At 44.6% G+C, this 15,535-nt stretch overlaps 1 protein-coding gene across 4 annotated transcripts in view; it reads right to left on the bottom strand.

The window, feature by feature from the left end:
* Phyh (phytanoyl-CoA 2-hydroxylase) overlaps nt 1-15,535 on the bottom strand; it is a 35,107-nt gene that overhangs the window by 5,377 nt on the left and 14,195 nt on the right. Inside the window, exons 1-6 of one of the 4 annotated variants that reach the window (XM_042686139.1) lie at nt 11,294-11,391; nt 8,633-8,691; nt 7,002-7,112; nt 6,063-6,231; nt 3,270-3,351; nt 1,134-1,315 (exon numbers count right to left, since the gene is read on the bottom strand). In XM_042686139.1, coding sequence (XP_042542073.1) covers nt 1,134-1,315; nt 3,270-3,351; nt 6,063-6,231; nt 7,002-7,112; nt 8,633-8,691; nt 11,294-11,380 — 690 coding nt within the window. In that variant the 5' untranslated portion in view covers nt 11,381-11,391. Of the gene's footprint in view, nt 1-1,133; nt 1,316-3,269; nt 3,352-6,062; nt 6,232-7,001; nt 7,113-8,632; nt 8,692-11,293; nt 11,392-12,433; nt 12,626-13,851; nt 13,987-15,535 lie in introns of those variants that run through there. The other 3 variants (XM_042686141.1, XM_042686142.1, XM_042686140.1) reach the window with 3 other exon arrangements.

The raw sequence follows: 15,535 nt of genomic DNA, 5'->3' as shown, positions 1-15,535 counted from the left end.
TTTCAGGATCCTCTGGCTATATACCTAAAATCCCAGGAATCCTCTCTCTGGTTCTCTGGCCTCCTAGGCCTCCAAAGCATCCTATGTCAGACTGAGAGATAACCGTTTTTGAAGAACCCATTGGGTCCCATCATTTGTGGTCACAAAAACACATATTGGTTTCTCAGCATCAAGAGCTAAAGTGGCAAACAAACCATAGTACAGGAGGCGACAGAATACTACTCAGCTGCACCATTAGTGAAGCTCAAAATTAACCATCCCAAGCCAAAGAAGCCACACCAAAGAAAAATAGATTCTAGACAATAGCATGTATAGAACATTTAGGAAATGAAAACTAATCTATAGGAACTGAACCCAGCTCAGCAGTTGCCTCGGGCAGGGGATGGAAGAGATTCTCTTCACTGAAGTAATGTGTGTGTGAGATACTCTACTACACATTTAAGATAGCTACAGTTTATTCCATGGAAATAAAACTTAGAAACAAGAGCTCTCTAGGTTGTTAACAACAACAACAATAACAACAACCAGGTTCTTGGGCCAGGCATAATGGCACAAGACTGCAAGACTACTTGCAAGGTAGAGGCAGAGCGTTGAGATCCAATGCTGGCCAGAGCCAACGTGCAAGATCCTATATGAAAAAGAAACTGAAAACAAAAGGACTGGGGTGATAGGTTAAGTAGTAGATTAACTGCCTCACCAGCTCTAGAGTCTGAGTTCACATACCAGTTCTGCAATCAATAACAACTACACAGCCTCCATTGTCTCCCATATGAACAGGAAAAGTCAGGGATAAAGTGCTTTCTAATCCAGTCCCCTATGTTCTCAGGCTTTCCCCTGCTAGTCCTCCAAATGTACCTCTAGACCTTGAGCTTGTTTTCTTTCCTACTCCCCTGTGAGGCTGCTGCTCACCCTTGACCCTCATACCTCCATAGACCCTCTTTGTTACTCTTAAAAGCTTGGCCCTAACATCAGCTATTCTCAGAGCCTCTCCAGAAGTTGCACTGCAAATCCCAGGAGAAGGCATTTCTAAGAAAGGAAATGCAGTCTCATGCCTCAGCTCTTCACGAATATTGGTATGAAATACAAACAGAGAAAGGGATTCTGAACAAGACCCCATGGCCAGGCAGACCTACCTCCCACTTCGGGTAATCATGGGGTTTCAGGGAGCCTTTGTGGGTGCCTGGAAGCACAACCAGACAACCGTTGTTCCGGTCAATATGCTCCATGGCGGTCCACGCACAAACAATGTGATTGCTGGGCCTGAAGGGGAAGTAGTGCAGATCCTGGTGCAAGGGATGCCGGGATGTCTTCTTGCCTAGAAAACAATGTGCTCTCAAAAGATGCTCAAGTGTCAGAGTCCTTACCCTAGTCCTGAAAAATCACTGCACTGACTTATTCCTGCACAAAGGAAACTACACTGTATAAAATCAGTCCTAACAGATAAGCACCAAATTGACATAGTAAATTAATAACAAGGGCGCCCAATTCAACTGCTTGCTTTTGAGTTACTGGTAGCCAAGTGCTTCACTCTAGCAAGTCACACATTAGCACTAAATTGCTTTCTTCTTCTTATTATTTATTTCAGTGTGTGTATGTGCGTGTGCATGCACACTTGTCCTGAAGTTTGAAATCAGAGCCTAGGCATTGTCCCTGAGCTTTTTCACTTAAGACTAACCCTCTACTACTTGTGACACATCTCAACTTCTGACTTTCTGGGATGGTCAATTATTGATAAGAGTCTCACAAATTTTCCTGCCCAGGCTAGCGTGGAACTGTGATCCTCAGATCTCAACATCCTGTGTGGCTAGGAATATTGATGTGAGCCACCACGGACCAGCTGCCTTTTTGTCTTTTTATCACTCTGGAATTGGCCCAAAAGTAACATCCACTATTTAAAAAAATTGGGGTGAATTAAACTGAAGACAATGGCACAGGGACAAGGTGGAGGTCCTCTTCTAAGCCACTAACGTCACAAACAGACTTGCAGGAGTTTCCCCTCACAGAATGCTAGTCATCTGGTGTGGTGTCTGGAAGTGGCCCTTTCTCTGTTTTATCCACGTGGCCATTCCTCCCAGCTCTGCTCCATCTCTCCAGATTAGACGCAATGGAGAAATAGAGTTGGACACAAAGCACTAGTCCAATCACATAAATCTCTTCTGCTGTCAGAAGGAAGCAAAAGAGAAAAGGAGAAGACATGGGGCTGGTGTCTGCTGGTAGAGGAGGATTTCTCAGGCAATCCAAGCGCCACCTGCTGGAGAAACTCTGAGAAATTATTAAAAGTGAGAAACAGCTGGGCACTGGTGACTCCTGCCTAGCTACTCCTGCAGGAGGCTGAGATCAGATGATCATGATTCAAAGCCAGCACAGGCTGGAAAGTCATTAAGATGCTTATCCCCAATTAACCAGTAAGAAACCATTAGTGGAGCTGTGGTGCAAATGATAGAATGAGACACCTAAACAAAAAAGCTCAAAGGTAGTGCCCAGGGCCTGAGTTCAAGCCCCAGGACCAGCACAAAAAAATAAAAATAAATTGAGAAACTTGGGCGGTACTTCTTCATCAGTCTCTCTGGAAATCAGGTCTCAAAAATCTACATTTTGGCAAGCAACAAGACATCTTAAGAAAAACCATGTGTGACTTATATCGGAGCTTTAATTGTTAGATATAATTAATGCAGTTTTGAAATCAATAATGCTGATCTGTATTCTCATGGCTCAGACTGGCTGATAAAGATTTTATATATATATACATTTATATTTATATACATATATATTAATTAGGTTAAGATACATGATATAGGTACCTTTGTTAAACTGCATCATCTGAATATTTACCAATAACCTTCCAGTCGATAACTAAATCATTATTACCCAGGTCCTGGTGGCTCTCACCTGTAATCCTAACTCAGAAGGCTGAGACCTGAAGATCATGGTTCAAAGCCAGTTCAGACAGACAAGTTTGTGAGACTCTTATTCCAATTACATACCAAAAAGCCAGAAGCAGAGCTGTGGCTAAATTGGAAAAGTGTGAGTCTTAAGTAGAAAAAATGAGATGAGAGTTTACAGCTTTGAGTTCAAACCCAAGAACCAGGACAGAATATAATAAAATAAATTTACTATTAGACGTTAAGGTGGTAATCATAGAAGCAATTTTAAGACTGAAAGGAAATTGCATACATTCATATGACCAGGACTAGAACCATAGTTTTAAATACTTTAACTCAATAATTTTTCTTCTCTTACTTCTCCTTAACAAAGAAAAACATCTTTACCAGTATCAGGCGGCTTGTTTATCAGCATGGTGTGCATGGCCATAATATTGGGTCCAGTGAAACACTCCACATACTTCAGGATCTAAGAGAAAAGAAAGAACAACTTCATAGGAAATCAGAAGGCTAGCCCAGTGGGAGAAAGTTCAATTATCACATAAGAACCAAGATGGCAGTGGTCTAAAAACCCAACTGGCATTTTCCAACACTGCCAATAAAGCGTGAAAAGCTCAGCAATTGAATATCATGCTAAATCTCTAATCCTCTGAATTAAAGGGATTTATGGAGCCAGCTTGAAATGTAGCCTTTTTTCCCCTAAGAGACAAATAAAAGGTAACTAGAGAGGACAATAGCAAGGCTGCTGATAAAGCCACAGAGTTTGGCCAGGGACAAGGCAGGGTCCTCCTTAGAAACTCCAGGAGAAAAGGGCCCAACATGAGGATCCCTACAGAAAACAGAACAGTGGTTAAGCAAACTCCTCAAAATCAGTAAGCAAGACCTTAAATGATGTCTACGAACCAGACACAGGGGTAGAAAATGGGGTCACTATGGTGAACAAGAAAAACAGACTCCATGTCTTAAACCCATTGTCCCAATTACTCAGAGAGTGATATCAGGAGGATCCTAATCCAAGACCAGCCTGGGAAAAATGTTAGTGAGACCTGATTTCTACCAATAAAAAGCTGGGTGTGGTGACCATTCTGTTATTCCAGCTATGCTGGGAACCATGAATAAGAGGATTGCAATCCAGATAGCCAAGAGGGCCACTTCCCCTGTGACCTTCTTGTCTGAGGCCTGACGTGACATCACAGATGTTTAACTTGCACAGTCTTTCTACATTGGTCAACTTGTCTAACAGCAAATGGTGACAATATTCTACAAGTGCTGAATGTAAAGTCTCCTGAACAAATGATCAAGAAACCATTGATATGGTGGATCACTACTTTGCCTTGAAGAAGAGACCAGGACACATTTGTACAATGCGATGTTTTGCAATGGTTGACAAGTTACATTGAAATTGATAGAGAAAGATGTCTGGGATCCACTGTATGTGAAAAAAAAAAAGAAAACCTGAGGAGCCACAGGTTCCTGTGTCCCCAAAAGAGGGCATATGCAAATAGGTTCATGTACAAGGACTCATTCCTCATAAAGACATGAATACTTTACCTATGAGTGGGGTTGGGGGGTAGGGAAAGTCTTTCTGTACTGCATAGATTCTTTTATAGATATCAATAGCCTTAGCAGTAGTACTGGGGAATGAACTCAGGGCCTCACACTTTAATAAATCAATTTTATTTGTCACTATCAGGGTTTGAACACAGAGCCTTGTTTGTACTGAGCTTTTTCCACTCACAGCTGATGAGATCTGAGCCACAGCTCCAGCACACAGTGGTAGACTTGAGCCATCCCTCCAGCTCAGTATTTGGCTGGTTAGTTTAGATATGGAGTCTCTCAGACATTTCTTCCCTGGATGTCTTTGAACCATGATCCTCCTAGATGTCAGCCTCCTGAGTAGCTAGGATTACAAGTATGAACTATTGGCACCTGGTTGCTTTAGTTATAATTTGAATGGGGTTTTGTGTTTGTGTCCTGGACCAGGATCTCTCTATCTATGCCTCCAGGTTAGCTGAAAAACACTAGTGAAGGGCTGGGAAGGGGGCTCAGTGGTAGAGCACTTGCCTTGCATGCATGAGGCCCTGGGTTTGATTCCTGAGCATCACATAAGCAAAAAGAAAAAAGCCGGAAGTGGCACTGTGGCTCAAGTGGTAGAGTGCTAGCCTTGAGCTGAAGAGCTGAGGAACAGTGCCCAGACAAGAGTTCAGGCCCCACAACTGGACAAAAAAAAAACACTAGTGAAAAATACCACACTCAAATGATTAGTTGAGATAGGATCTTGATAACTTTTTGTCTTGCTGGACTTGTGCCTAGATCCTCCCAATCTCTGCCTCCGGAGTATCTGGGTGTGATTATGGGTGTGAGTCACCATGTTCTGCTGCAGTTACAGAAAGAGGGGGAGGCTTTGTTATTATTGTTAGTATTAGAAAGCTTGGCTCCAGTGGCTCACATCTGTAATCCTAGCTATTCTCAGGAGGCTGAGATGTGAAGATGGAAGTTCTAAATCAGGCCAGGCCCGAGTGTCCATAAGACTCTTAACCTTCAACTAACCACCGAAAAGCCAGAAGTAGAGCTGTGGCTAAAGTGCCAAGAGTGTTGCCCTTAAGCAAAAAGCTCAGGAACAGCTCTGAGTTCAAGCCCCAGAGCACTGGCAGAATGCTTGCCTAACATGGACAATGCCTGAGCTCAACTCCCAATACGAAACATAATTTTTTTTCTTTTCAATTCCCTTCTTTTTGATCGTTTCCTTTTATTATTGATCCAAGACTGGGTCTTGAACTTGGTTTCCGACACTTTTGCTCACTGGACTAGCACTCTACCAACTGAATCACAATTCAACCCGAGAAATTTTTTTAACAAACTAAATTTAAAAACAAAAGTACATCGGGCATGATGACACATGCCCATAATTGCAGCTAGTCAGAAAGCAGAGGCAGGAGGAACATGAGACTGAGGCCAGCTGGGATAAAGATAGTGAGAGCCTATCACAAAACACAGGGGCCTAGGGACGTGGCTCAGGTGGTAGAGCACTTGCCTAGCATGTGTGAGGTCCTGTTTGCAAACCCTAGTACCACAAACACAAAGAAGATGCATGGATGGAGCCCATGGAGCATCTTGGGAGACAGAGCCCCTGCCTGGCCAGAGGGGGCTGAGGGGAAGGAGCAGAGCGCCCACTGTCACCTGGGGAAGTGTGCAGTATCTGAAGAGCTCCGGGTCTTCCTGGAAATCCTGAATCTTGGTGACCACTTTCTCACTTAGACCAAGTTGCAACTTTGAAATGGACACGTCCTTCATTACTATCAATCCATCCTGCTTCACTTCTTTCCTACAGATTTTTTCAAATTCATCCCTAGAAAGTTAAATTTACCAAAGATGTCATGAGTGAGGGTTGCAAGCTCTCCGCTCAGTGCCCCACCCTGGGGAAGGCTGTGTGGGTTCAGGGTGGCTTCTCTGTCCTGGAGCCCGACTTGGAATTCTCCTGGGATGGAGGAGAAAATAGCAGGATCAAAAATGCTAGCTGGAAGCCAGGAACCGGAGGCTCACACCTCGGTCATCTTAGCTACTCAGGATGCTGAGGTCTGGGGAGTGTGTCTCCAAGCCAGCATGGGGAGGAAGTCTGTGACTCTTATCTCCAGTTAACCACCAAAAGCTGGAACTGGAGCTCTGGCTGAAATGGTACAGTGCTAACCTTGAACAAAGAAGCTCAGGAGAGTCCAAGGCTCATGCCTAGACTCCTAACTACTCAGGATGCTGAGATCTGAGGATTGCAGGTCAAAGCCAGCCCAGGCAAGAAAGTCCACAAGACTCTTATCTCCAATAAACTACCAAAAAGCTGGAAATGTAGTTGAGGCTGAAGTGGTAGAGCACTAACCTTGAACAAAACAAACTTCAGGGACTGTGCTCAGGCCCTAAGTTTAAGCCCTAGAACTGCAAAGAGAAAAAAAAAAGGAAGGAAGGAAGGAAGAAGGAAGGAAAAGAAAGCAAAGTTCAAGGAAAGCACCTTGAGTTCAAGTCCTAAAAACAAAACAAAAAACAAAAAAAACAAATCTGAACCTGCAGAGGACAATTTGCATTGCATACACAAGTGTAATCCATATGGTTGTCAAAGTACTACTATACCTGAAGCGCTGGATATCCTCATCAGATACCAGATTTTTAATGACAAGAAAACCATTTTCTTCATAAAATTGTCTCTGCTCCAGGCTTAGGATGCTGTTATCCAAAGTAAACCTAAATGACAAGAAAGTCCCACCAAATAAACTCAAATTTCAAAGTACAAGTTAACAAGATGTACCACAAACTTGACACATGTTCAGGGGTGTTTTTAGGGGAGGGGAGTCAGTCATAGGGCTTGAATTCAGGGTTTGGGTGCTGTCCTTGAGCTTTTTGTGCTCAAGGTAGCACTATCACTTAAGTCACAGCTCCACTTCTGGCTTTGCAGGGGGGTAGGTAATTGGAGATAGTACTCTCTACTTTCCTGCCCTGGCTGGTTTTGAAACTCCATCCTCTGATTTCAGCTTCTTGAGTAGCTAGAATTGCAGGGGTGAGTCACCGGCACCCAGTCCCTGTTTGCTTTTGAATCAAGCATTTCTATTATTATGGTTTTAAGGAAATAATCTGGAAAAGTTTATAAAATTTTAAGTTCCACTGGATGGTACTCAAGAGGCTGAGATCTGAAGATCATGGTTAAAAGCCAGTTCGGCAGGAAAGTCCGAGAGATTCTTATATCCAATAAACCACTAGAAAACTGGAAGTGGTGTTGTAGCTTAATCGGTAGAGTGTTTGCCTTGAGCTGAAGAGCTGAAGGATAGACCCCAAGCCCAGAGTTCAAATCCCAGAAAAAAAAGTTTTTGTTTTTTTTTTAAGTTTAAAATGTTGACTAGGACTGGGAAGGTGGCTCACTGGTAGAGTGCTTGCCTTGCATGCATGAGGCCCTGAGTTGGATTCTTCAGCACCACATAAGCAGAAAAAGTTGAAAGTTGTGCTGTGGCTCAAGAGGTAGAGTGCTAGCCTTGAGCTGAATAGCTGAGGGACAGTGCCAAGGCTCAGAGTTCAGGTCCCACAACCGAAAAAAAAAAGAAGAAAAAAAGGAAAAAACTAAAGAAAAGAAAAAGAGAAAGCAAAAAAACAAAGTTGACTATGATCATCAAAAAAATGTGCAGTAATGGAAGAAATTTTAATTAAAGTCATTATAACCACTCTATGATTATGATGTAGGCATTGAAAATGTCAGATGGGGCACTGGTAATATAGTGTGATATACTACATAAATATAAGCTATTTTAAATGGGATATATCATATGAATTTTTTTCATCACTCATGGGGCTTGAACTCTGGGCCTGGGCGCTGTCCCTTAGTTCTTCAGCTGAAGGCTAGTGCTACCACATGAGCCACAGCAACACTTCCAGCTTTTTGTCTTTATGTGGTGCTGAGGAATGGAACCCTGGGCCTCATGCATGCAAGGAAAACACTCTACCACTTAACCACCTTCCTAGCCCCTCAAGTGAATTTTTAAAGGTGAGATTACGTATTTTCTGCTTGTTTCTGAATTTTAGAATACACATAGAAAAATTCAAATTAAGGCCTTCCAAACTTCAAACCACTGCCCTAATTAGTGCAAGACCCAGGACAGAGGACTTGAATGATGAAAGCTAAGGGCTGACATGTTTTATTGAGTCTAACAAGCTGATCTCCCCTGGAAACACGAACACCCACAGTGTGGCCACAAACAAAGGTGAGATCTACTTACTGGAATTGTTGAGGATGGAAACTGGTGGGAGAAACAGTCCCAGAAGTGGGGTGTGCTACCTAGGATGGAGGTTAAGGCAGACAATGGAAAAGGAGGAGCCAACCTTTTTTAGAAACTACTGGGTGCTTGCTTTGCAGAAAATGACAGGAGACTCACCCTGACCTCCCAGGTAGCCTCAAGCCCTGTTGCTTCTGCCCTTCAGTTCATCACCCACAGCACAAGGAACTAAGGAGGTCTGATGGAGCACAGAGCTGGAAACCGGGGCTTTGACCACCCAGAAACAAATCTGTCTGGTTCCATTTTCCTGCACTGGGGTGCTGACTGGACACAAACCCCAAAGCTTATCTCTACAAGCAGGGAGAGAAAACAGGCCTACTCAATGTGACTCCAGGTAGAAGACTTGTCTAGAGGTAGGGGGCCCTGAAATCTTAGTCCACCCAAAGCCGAAAAAGAACCCCAGAACAGTATACAGAAGCCACACAGTGTACTGGTACTTAATTTTTTTCTAATGCCGGAAAATACTTGAAACACTTCTTGCACAAGAACTACAAATTTTTGACATAGCATATTGCTGTTTTTCTTCACTGATTCTTGGTTAAAGTGTTACTTTTACATGTTAATTATCAACAACTGGTTGTCATTTGTTTGTTTGATGGTACTAGGGCTTGAATTTAGTTCTGAACTAAGCCACCAGCCCATCTTTTTGCTAGTTGTTTTGGAGATGGAGTCTTAAGGACTTTTCTGTCCAGAACTTGAACTCTAAACTCCTTCTATTCTCAGTCCCCTAATATAGGGGAGCCAAGGCACCCTGCTATTTTATTATTTCTTAAATGATGTCTTTGTAGAATTGGGTAGCAATACTGTACTCCAGCAAAAAAAGCCAGTGACAAGTCAGAATAGAATCACTTTCTGTCTCTCAGAGGTAGGCTGGTGAAAGTCTTTGCTCAATTACCTTCAGCAATGTCAGTTCAAGGACATGCAGATTATAGCCTTCAAGAAGGCATATTCTTGGCCCCTCTCCACTATTACTGCAGCATGTTTGTTAGCTGTTCTCAGAGACATTGCTGATGATGTGGAAATATTTATAAAATAAGTTGAAAATGGAAGAAAGCAACATATAAAAAGTATAGTCCTAATTATGTAACATATACATAGGAAAGAACTATGCCAGAAAATTTACAAATGGTGAGCATGTGTGTGTGTGTGTGTGTGTGTGTGTGTGTGTGTGTGTGTGTGTGTGTGTGTGTGTGTTTGTGTAGTGGGAGTTGAACTCAGGGCCTCAGGGCCTTCTACTCTTGGTTCTTTTGCTCATGGCTAGTGTTCTACCACTTGAAAAACACCTCCATTTCTAGCTTTTTGCTGGTTTCCTGGAGATAAGAGTGTCTCCTCTCCAATTTGTCTGTCCAGGCTCCATCCTCACACCCCTCCTCAGATCTAGCTCCTGAGTAGCTAGGATGATAGGCATGAGCTACCAGTGTCTGGGCAAATGATGATTTGGGGGTTCCATTTCTTTATTTTCTTCTGATTTACTTTTCTGCATTTTAAAAACATATTTTGTATTTCAAAAGCATTATTATTCCATGTGTCAGTGATCCACACTTGTAATCCTGAGCTTAATCTCCAGGATCACCAACACAAACAAGAATGTAGAGCAAAAGACTAGTGAGAGCACTGGCAGCTCAAGTCTATATTCCTTGCTACTCAGGAGGCTGAGAGCTGAGGATTGGGATTCGAAGCCAGCCAGGGCAGGAAAGTTAAGGAGACTCTTACCTCCAATAAACTAGTCCAAAACAGCTGCAAATGGCACTGTGGGTCAAGTGGTAGAGTGCTCACCTTGAACCAAAGAAGCTAGGAGCATTTTCCAGGTCCAGGAACAACAACAACAACAAAAAACAAGTAGTGAGAGACATGACCAAGAAACATGATTCTAGTCCTAAGCAGAACTGCCCAGTGTGTTGAATGAGCCTAGCACCGAGGTGTGTGGCAATGCAGGTGACACGGACTGGTGTGGTCCACGACCATTTCCACAGCGGCTGCTCTGGTTGAAGGCCCCTGGGCAATCTGTGCCCTCCTCGGGTGGAAGTCTCTTCCCTGTGCCCTGCGATGAGGTTATCCGCGGAGGGTCATGATCTGTCCAAGCTGCTAGTGCTGTGGCCTGGCAGATGTGGGGCGGAGCCAGAGGGAAGGTCACCTTCCTGGTTGTCAGTGCCATCCAAGTGCTCAACGCCCCAGGAAGTGGGAAGGGCAGCTCCTGCGGGGAACTTCCTCCGGAACTGCCACAATCCACCCTGTAGGGGGGCCCTGGGGTCCCGCGGCCCCCCGGAGCTCACCGGAAGTGGGCAACAGAGGGCGCAGAGGGGGTCCCACTGGGGTGGGGGGCGGCCCAGGGCGGCGCCAGAGGCTCAGCTCCGCCTCTCAAGGACGGACGCCCGGGATCACCAAGGACGAACCGCGTCCTGGAGGACCCAGAACGGGGCACCCACCGCATCCCCTCGAACCCACCGAAGCCCCCTCCCCAGGCCCGACAGCCTCACCCCCCAGGACAAGGACGTGGGGCTGCTGTCCGGGCGGACCTAGAGGAAGGATCCAGTCGCCAGGCCCCCGGACCACCCGGGATGAGGCGGAGAGCTATAGCAGAGCCCCGCGCAGGGTCAAGGATACGACGTCCAAGGATACGACGTCCCGGGCCTCGGGGCGGCCGAGGTGGCCCAGGATGGTCCGCAGGCGGGTGGTGGCGCGCGCGTCCATGGCGGCGTGCACTCTGCGCCGCCCGCCCCGCCAAGGCCCCACTTAACGCGGCCCCAGCCCCGGCCCCGCCCCGGAGGCGGAGGGCGGCCCCGGCCCAGTGCGTGCCTGGGTGCGGGTGCGCGTCCTGCTGCCTGCCGCCCATGCCTGGTTCTGGAGCTGGAATCCAGAGCTCCCCGCTCTTCCCCAGCCACTTTGCTCCAGGCTGCTGCTCTACACTTGAAGCGCGGCTTCCCCGGCAGCTTCTGGCTGGTCTCATCAACTTTCCTTTGCACAGCAATCCTCTGATCGCAGCCTCCTGAGCACTGGTGGCTCCTAGTCACGCTAATACCACCGGCGCCTGGCTCTCCCTCAAAATCTGAATGGGAAATTAAATGAATGAAAAAAATGGAGCAAATTGTTGCCCAAGAATTCGAGAAATTGCATTCAGATAGTCTCCCTGGAAGGAGGCAGGAGTAGAAATCCCCATCCGTGAGAATTCCCTCCAAAGCATGCAGTGTGGAGGGAATTGGGCAGTGGAGGATTTGGGCAGCCCGAGTCACAGTCAGGGTCAAAACCATGAGCAGTAAGTCACCATAAGGTTCCCTCCCAGATACTCTTGCCCCAAGCCTAAGCATGAAGACAATATCACATGTGGGCTGTAGAATCCTAGCCTGGAATCCTAGTACTTGGAAGACTGAGGAAGGATAATCCTGACTTCAAGGCCAGACCCGGCTACAGCAAGATCTTATTAAGAGAGAGAGAGAAACAACAATGCTCTGTGCTCCCTCCTGTGGGCGCATCACACCTTCTTAGGGGTTTCAGGAGTGTACTAGGCATTTTTCTGGTTTGAAAATAAATGTCATGTGACATTGGTAATAGTGGGTTTATCAGAGGAGAATGTACAACTCAATGCATTCTGAGTTTCCAGGATTTCACTCCTGCTTGGCTGGAGGGCTAATTGAATAGAAAAAACTGAGACACTGGAATTTTACACCGATCACTTTTATTAGTTGTACCTCCAGTTAGTAATATTTAGCCATACCATTACATGATTGATGCAATGCAAATCTTACTCCATACAATTCCTTCCCCCGCACATAACTGATTACCAAGTGAGAGACAAGATGACATCACTCCAATGAGAAAGCATTTCCCTTGGATTCATTGGCTTGCTTTGATTTCCTCTGACAAAGTGACATGGTAGGGCTGTTTTCAAAGGTTGATTCTTTCTCCTTTCACAAGCCGGGATCGAAATGTCCAAATATCCTGGAAATAACATCAAATAGAAAGTGTTTATGGGATGCTTTCTCTGGCCCATTCATTCCCATTAATAGTTACACACCTAGTCTTAAGACTCCAATTAAATACTTCCCAATAGCTAGAATACTGCTACTTCCCTATGTGAGTGGGTCCTGAGTCAATGTGATGCTTCGTCTCAGGACAAACACCTTGCTGGCCTTCCTTCGCTTGCCCTTGTGTTATCTGCCTGATCTACTTTGAGCAATCTGCTTCTGATTAGAATGAGATAATTAAAATGGTACACAGACCCTGGTTTGGATCATTTTTGAGACAGGATCTTACATGATGCCTAGGCCATCCTGAACTGTTTGATCCTGTTTTGTCAGTGCAATGACAGGTATGCATTCCTGCACCCACACTTACTGATGGTGATTGAAACCAGGACCTCACACTGGCTAGGCAAGTACACTACCAGTGAGCTGCCTCCCCAGCCCCAAATAATCACTTGATAAAAGCAAATGATTGTGAAATGATGTGTATGAATTAGGAAAACATATGAAATACCGGCTCATGAGCCTTACTTAAGGATATTAACTCTCTGCCTGTGTGAATTATGTCTCCATTAAAACTCTAGTTGCAAATTTAACAACCACAAAAACTTGTTCAGAACTTGACAACTAATATCTTGAGGATAGGACTCAAGTGGTACAGTACTTAGCAAGCACAAGACCCAAAGTTCAAATGCTAGTACTGAAACAAAAAAAGTAAAAGTTATTGCCCACTAGGAATATGGTAGATCACCTAACATCTAAATACTGCATTCTACATGGAAAAGAGGTATGATCATAAACCTTATCTTGGTTTCTGTGCCTCGACAAAGCCCAGTGTCCTTCATTTCCTCTCCTCTTTTCTTGCCTGTCCTTTGTGGAACAAGATTGCCCACTTGTGGTAGGACCACCAGAGACTGGAGAAGCAGCTTCAAGGCCTCCACTAAGGAAGCAAGTACAAAGTGAACTTCCCCTGTCATCCTCAGCAATGCTTCTAAAAGGAACTCTAACTCAGGTCCTATATACTATCAGATGAAATTAGGTATTAATTAACTATCTTGAGGAGGGAAAGAGTGACTCTCTTTGGCAGTCCTGGATTAGAACTCAGGGCCTCTCCCTTGCTAAGTAGATGTTCTACCACTTAAGCCACACCTCCACTCCTTTAAAAAAGCTGACATTTTTCCTTTGTTATCTCACACTAGGTACCTTAAGGCTGATGTTACTTGGAGTTCCATAAAACTTAGCTGCATACTCCAGGATTTCTTTCTTGATGTTTTCTTGACTGGTGCCCTTCACATCGATGTAGTGGCAGTGGGAGCTGGCATAGTGGCAGGAAATTGCCTGTAACAGGAACAAATTGATACTGAAGAAAAGCATGTCACTGAGCCCATGAATTCCTGCCATCCCAGGGGGCCTCTTCCTAGAGAGTGAACTAGCTCACTCAGGACATGACTGTCTCCAGTACAGTCTCCTGCTTCGTTTTTGTTTGGGGTGTGTGTAAGTGTGTGTGTGTGTGTGTGTGTGTGTGTGTGTGTGTGTGTGTGTGTGTGTGTGTGTGCGTGTGTGTGCCTGCTGTTCCTACCACTTGAATACAGGGCCTGGGCACTGTCCCTGACTTTTTGCTGAAAGTTAATGCTCTACCATTTGAGCCACAGCTCAAGCCACCGGTATCCAGGTAGTCTCCTGTTTTGAAAAAATAAAACTTGGCCAGTTTGGCTCACGCCTATAATCCAGGCTACTCAGGAAGCTGAGATCTGAGGATCACAAAGTCAGCCTGGGCAGGAAAGTCCTTGAGACTTTTATCTCCAATTAACCACTAAAAAACCTAGAAGTGGTACTGTGGCTCAAGTGGTAGAGTGCTAGCCTTGAGCACAAAAGTTCAAGGACAGAGCCCAGGACCAGTACAAATAAATAAATAGTCAATGTCCACCCAAGTTTTCTGACTTTAGCACCTCAGTTTTTGTTTTTACCTCAGCAAGCAGAGCCTGTATGCCGTAAAGAACACCATGGTTCTTAAGTAATCCCATAAAGAACCAAATTCAGTACTAACTGTATTAAGATCTTACCATCATGTTGCTTCTTCATTTATAAGAGGGAAATGATGAGGTCACGTGGCTTCTTACTGATGTGTGTGAGAAAGAGAGAAAGGAAGGAGGTAGAAAGGGAAGAAAGGAATGGAAAGAGAAAGAGAAATTGTTGCTTTGTAGGTCCCTCCCCTACGGTATAACTCCTATTTTCACTGTATTTGATGTTGATATAATTAGTGCAGGAGCAGGGAAAAAAACATATTATTAAAATAGGGATACAGGTGGACCCATTGCAACAATGAGATGTACAAGATGTTACGTCGAAAAATGAACTTTACAACTTTGATGGGGGATGGGAAGGGATGGGAAAGGGAAACAAAGGAGGCAACAATGCTTGAAAAGAAATGTACTCATTTCCTTGCCCATGTAATTGTAACCCCTCTGTACAGTATTTTCACAATAAAAAAAAAAAAGAAAAGAAAAAGAGGAAGGAAGTTAGGAGGGAGGAAGGGAAGGAAGAAAGGGAAGGATGGAAAGGAAAGAAAGAAACAGTAAAAGAGGAAGAAAGGAAGGAAGGAAGGAAGGATGAAGGAAGGAGGGAAGGAAGGAAGGAAGGATGGAAGGAAGGAAGGAAGGGAACAAGGAAGGAAGGAAGGAAGGTAGGAAGCAAGGAAGAAAAAATATTTCCTGGTGAATAAACTAGGCTAGACTCTAGTTTAATGAATACTATAAAGATTAATTCATCTTGATTTTTTTAAACCTCAGACATATGGTTTGAACTCGGCTTGCTGGCTCTCACTGAGATCTTTTGCTAGTGCACTAACATTTCAGCCACAACTACACCACTGGATTTTCAATGGTTA

The sequence above is a fragment of the Dipodomys spectabilis genome, unplaced genomic scaffold (genome assembly GCF_019054845.1).
Source record: "Dipodomys spectabilis isolate Male_0828 unplaced genomic scaffold, ASM1905484v1 ptg000096l, whole genome shotgun sequence".
Taxonomy (NCBI): domain Eukaryota; kingdom Metazoa; phylum Chordata; class Mammalia; order Rodentia; family Heteromyidae; genus Dipodomys; species Dipodomys spectabilis.
Note: the sequence above shows the minus strand (reverse complement) of the source record. Positions and strands in the feature narration are given on the sequence as shown.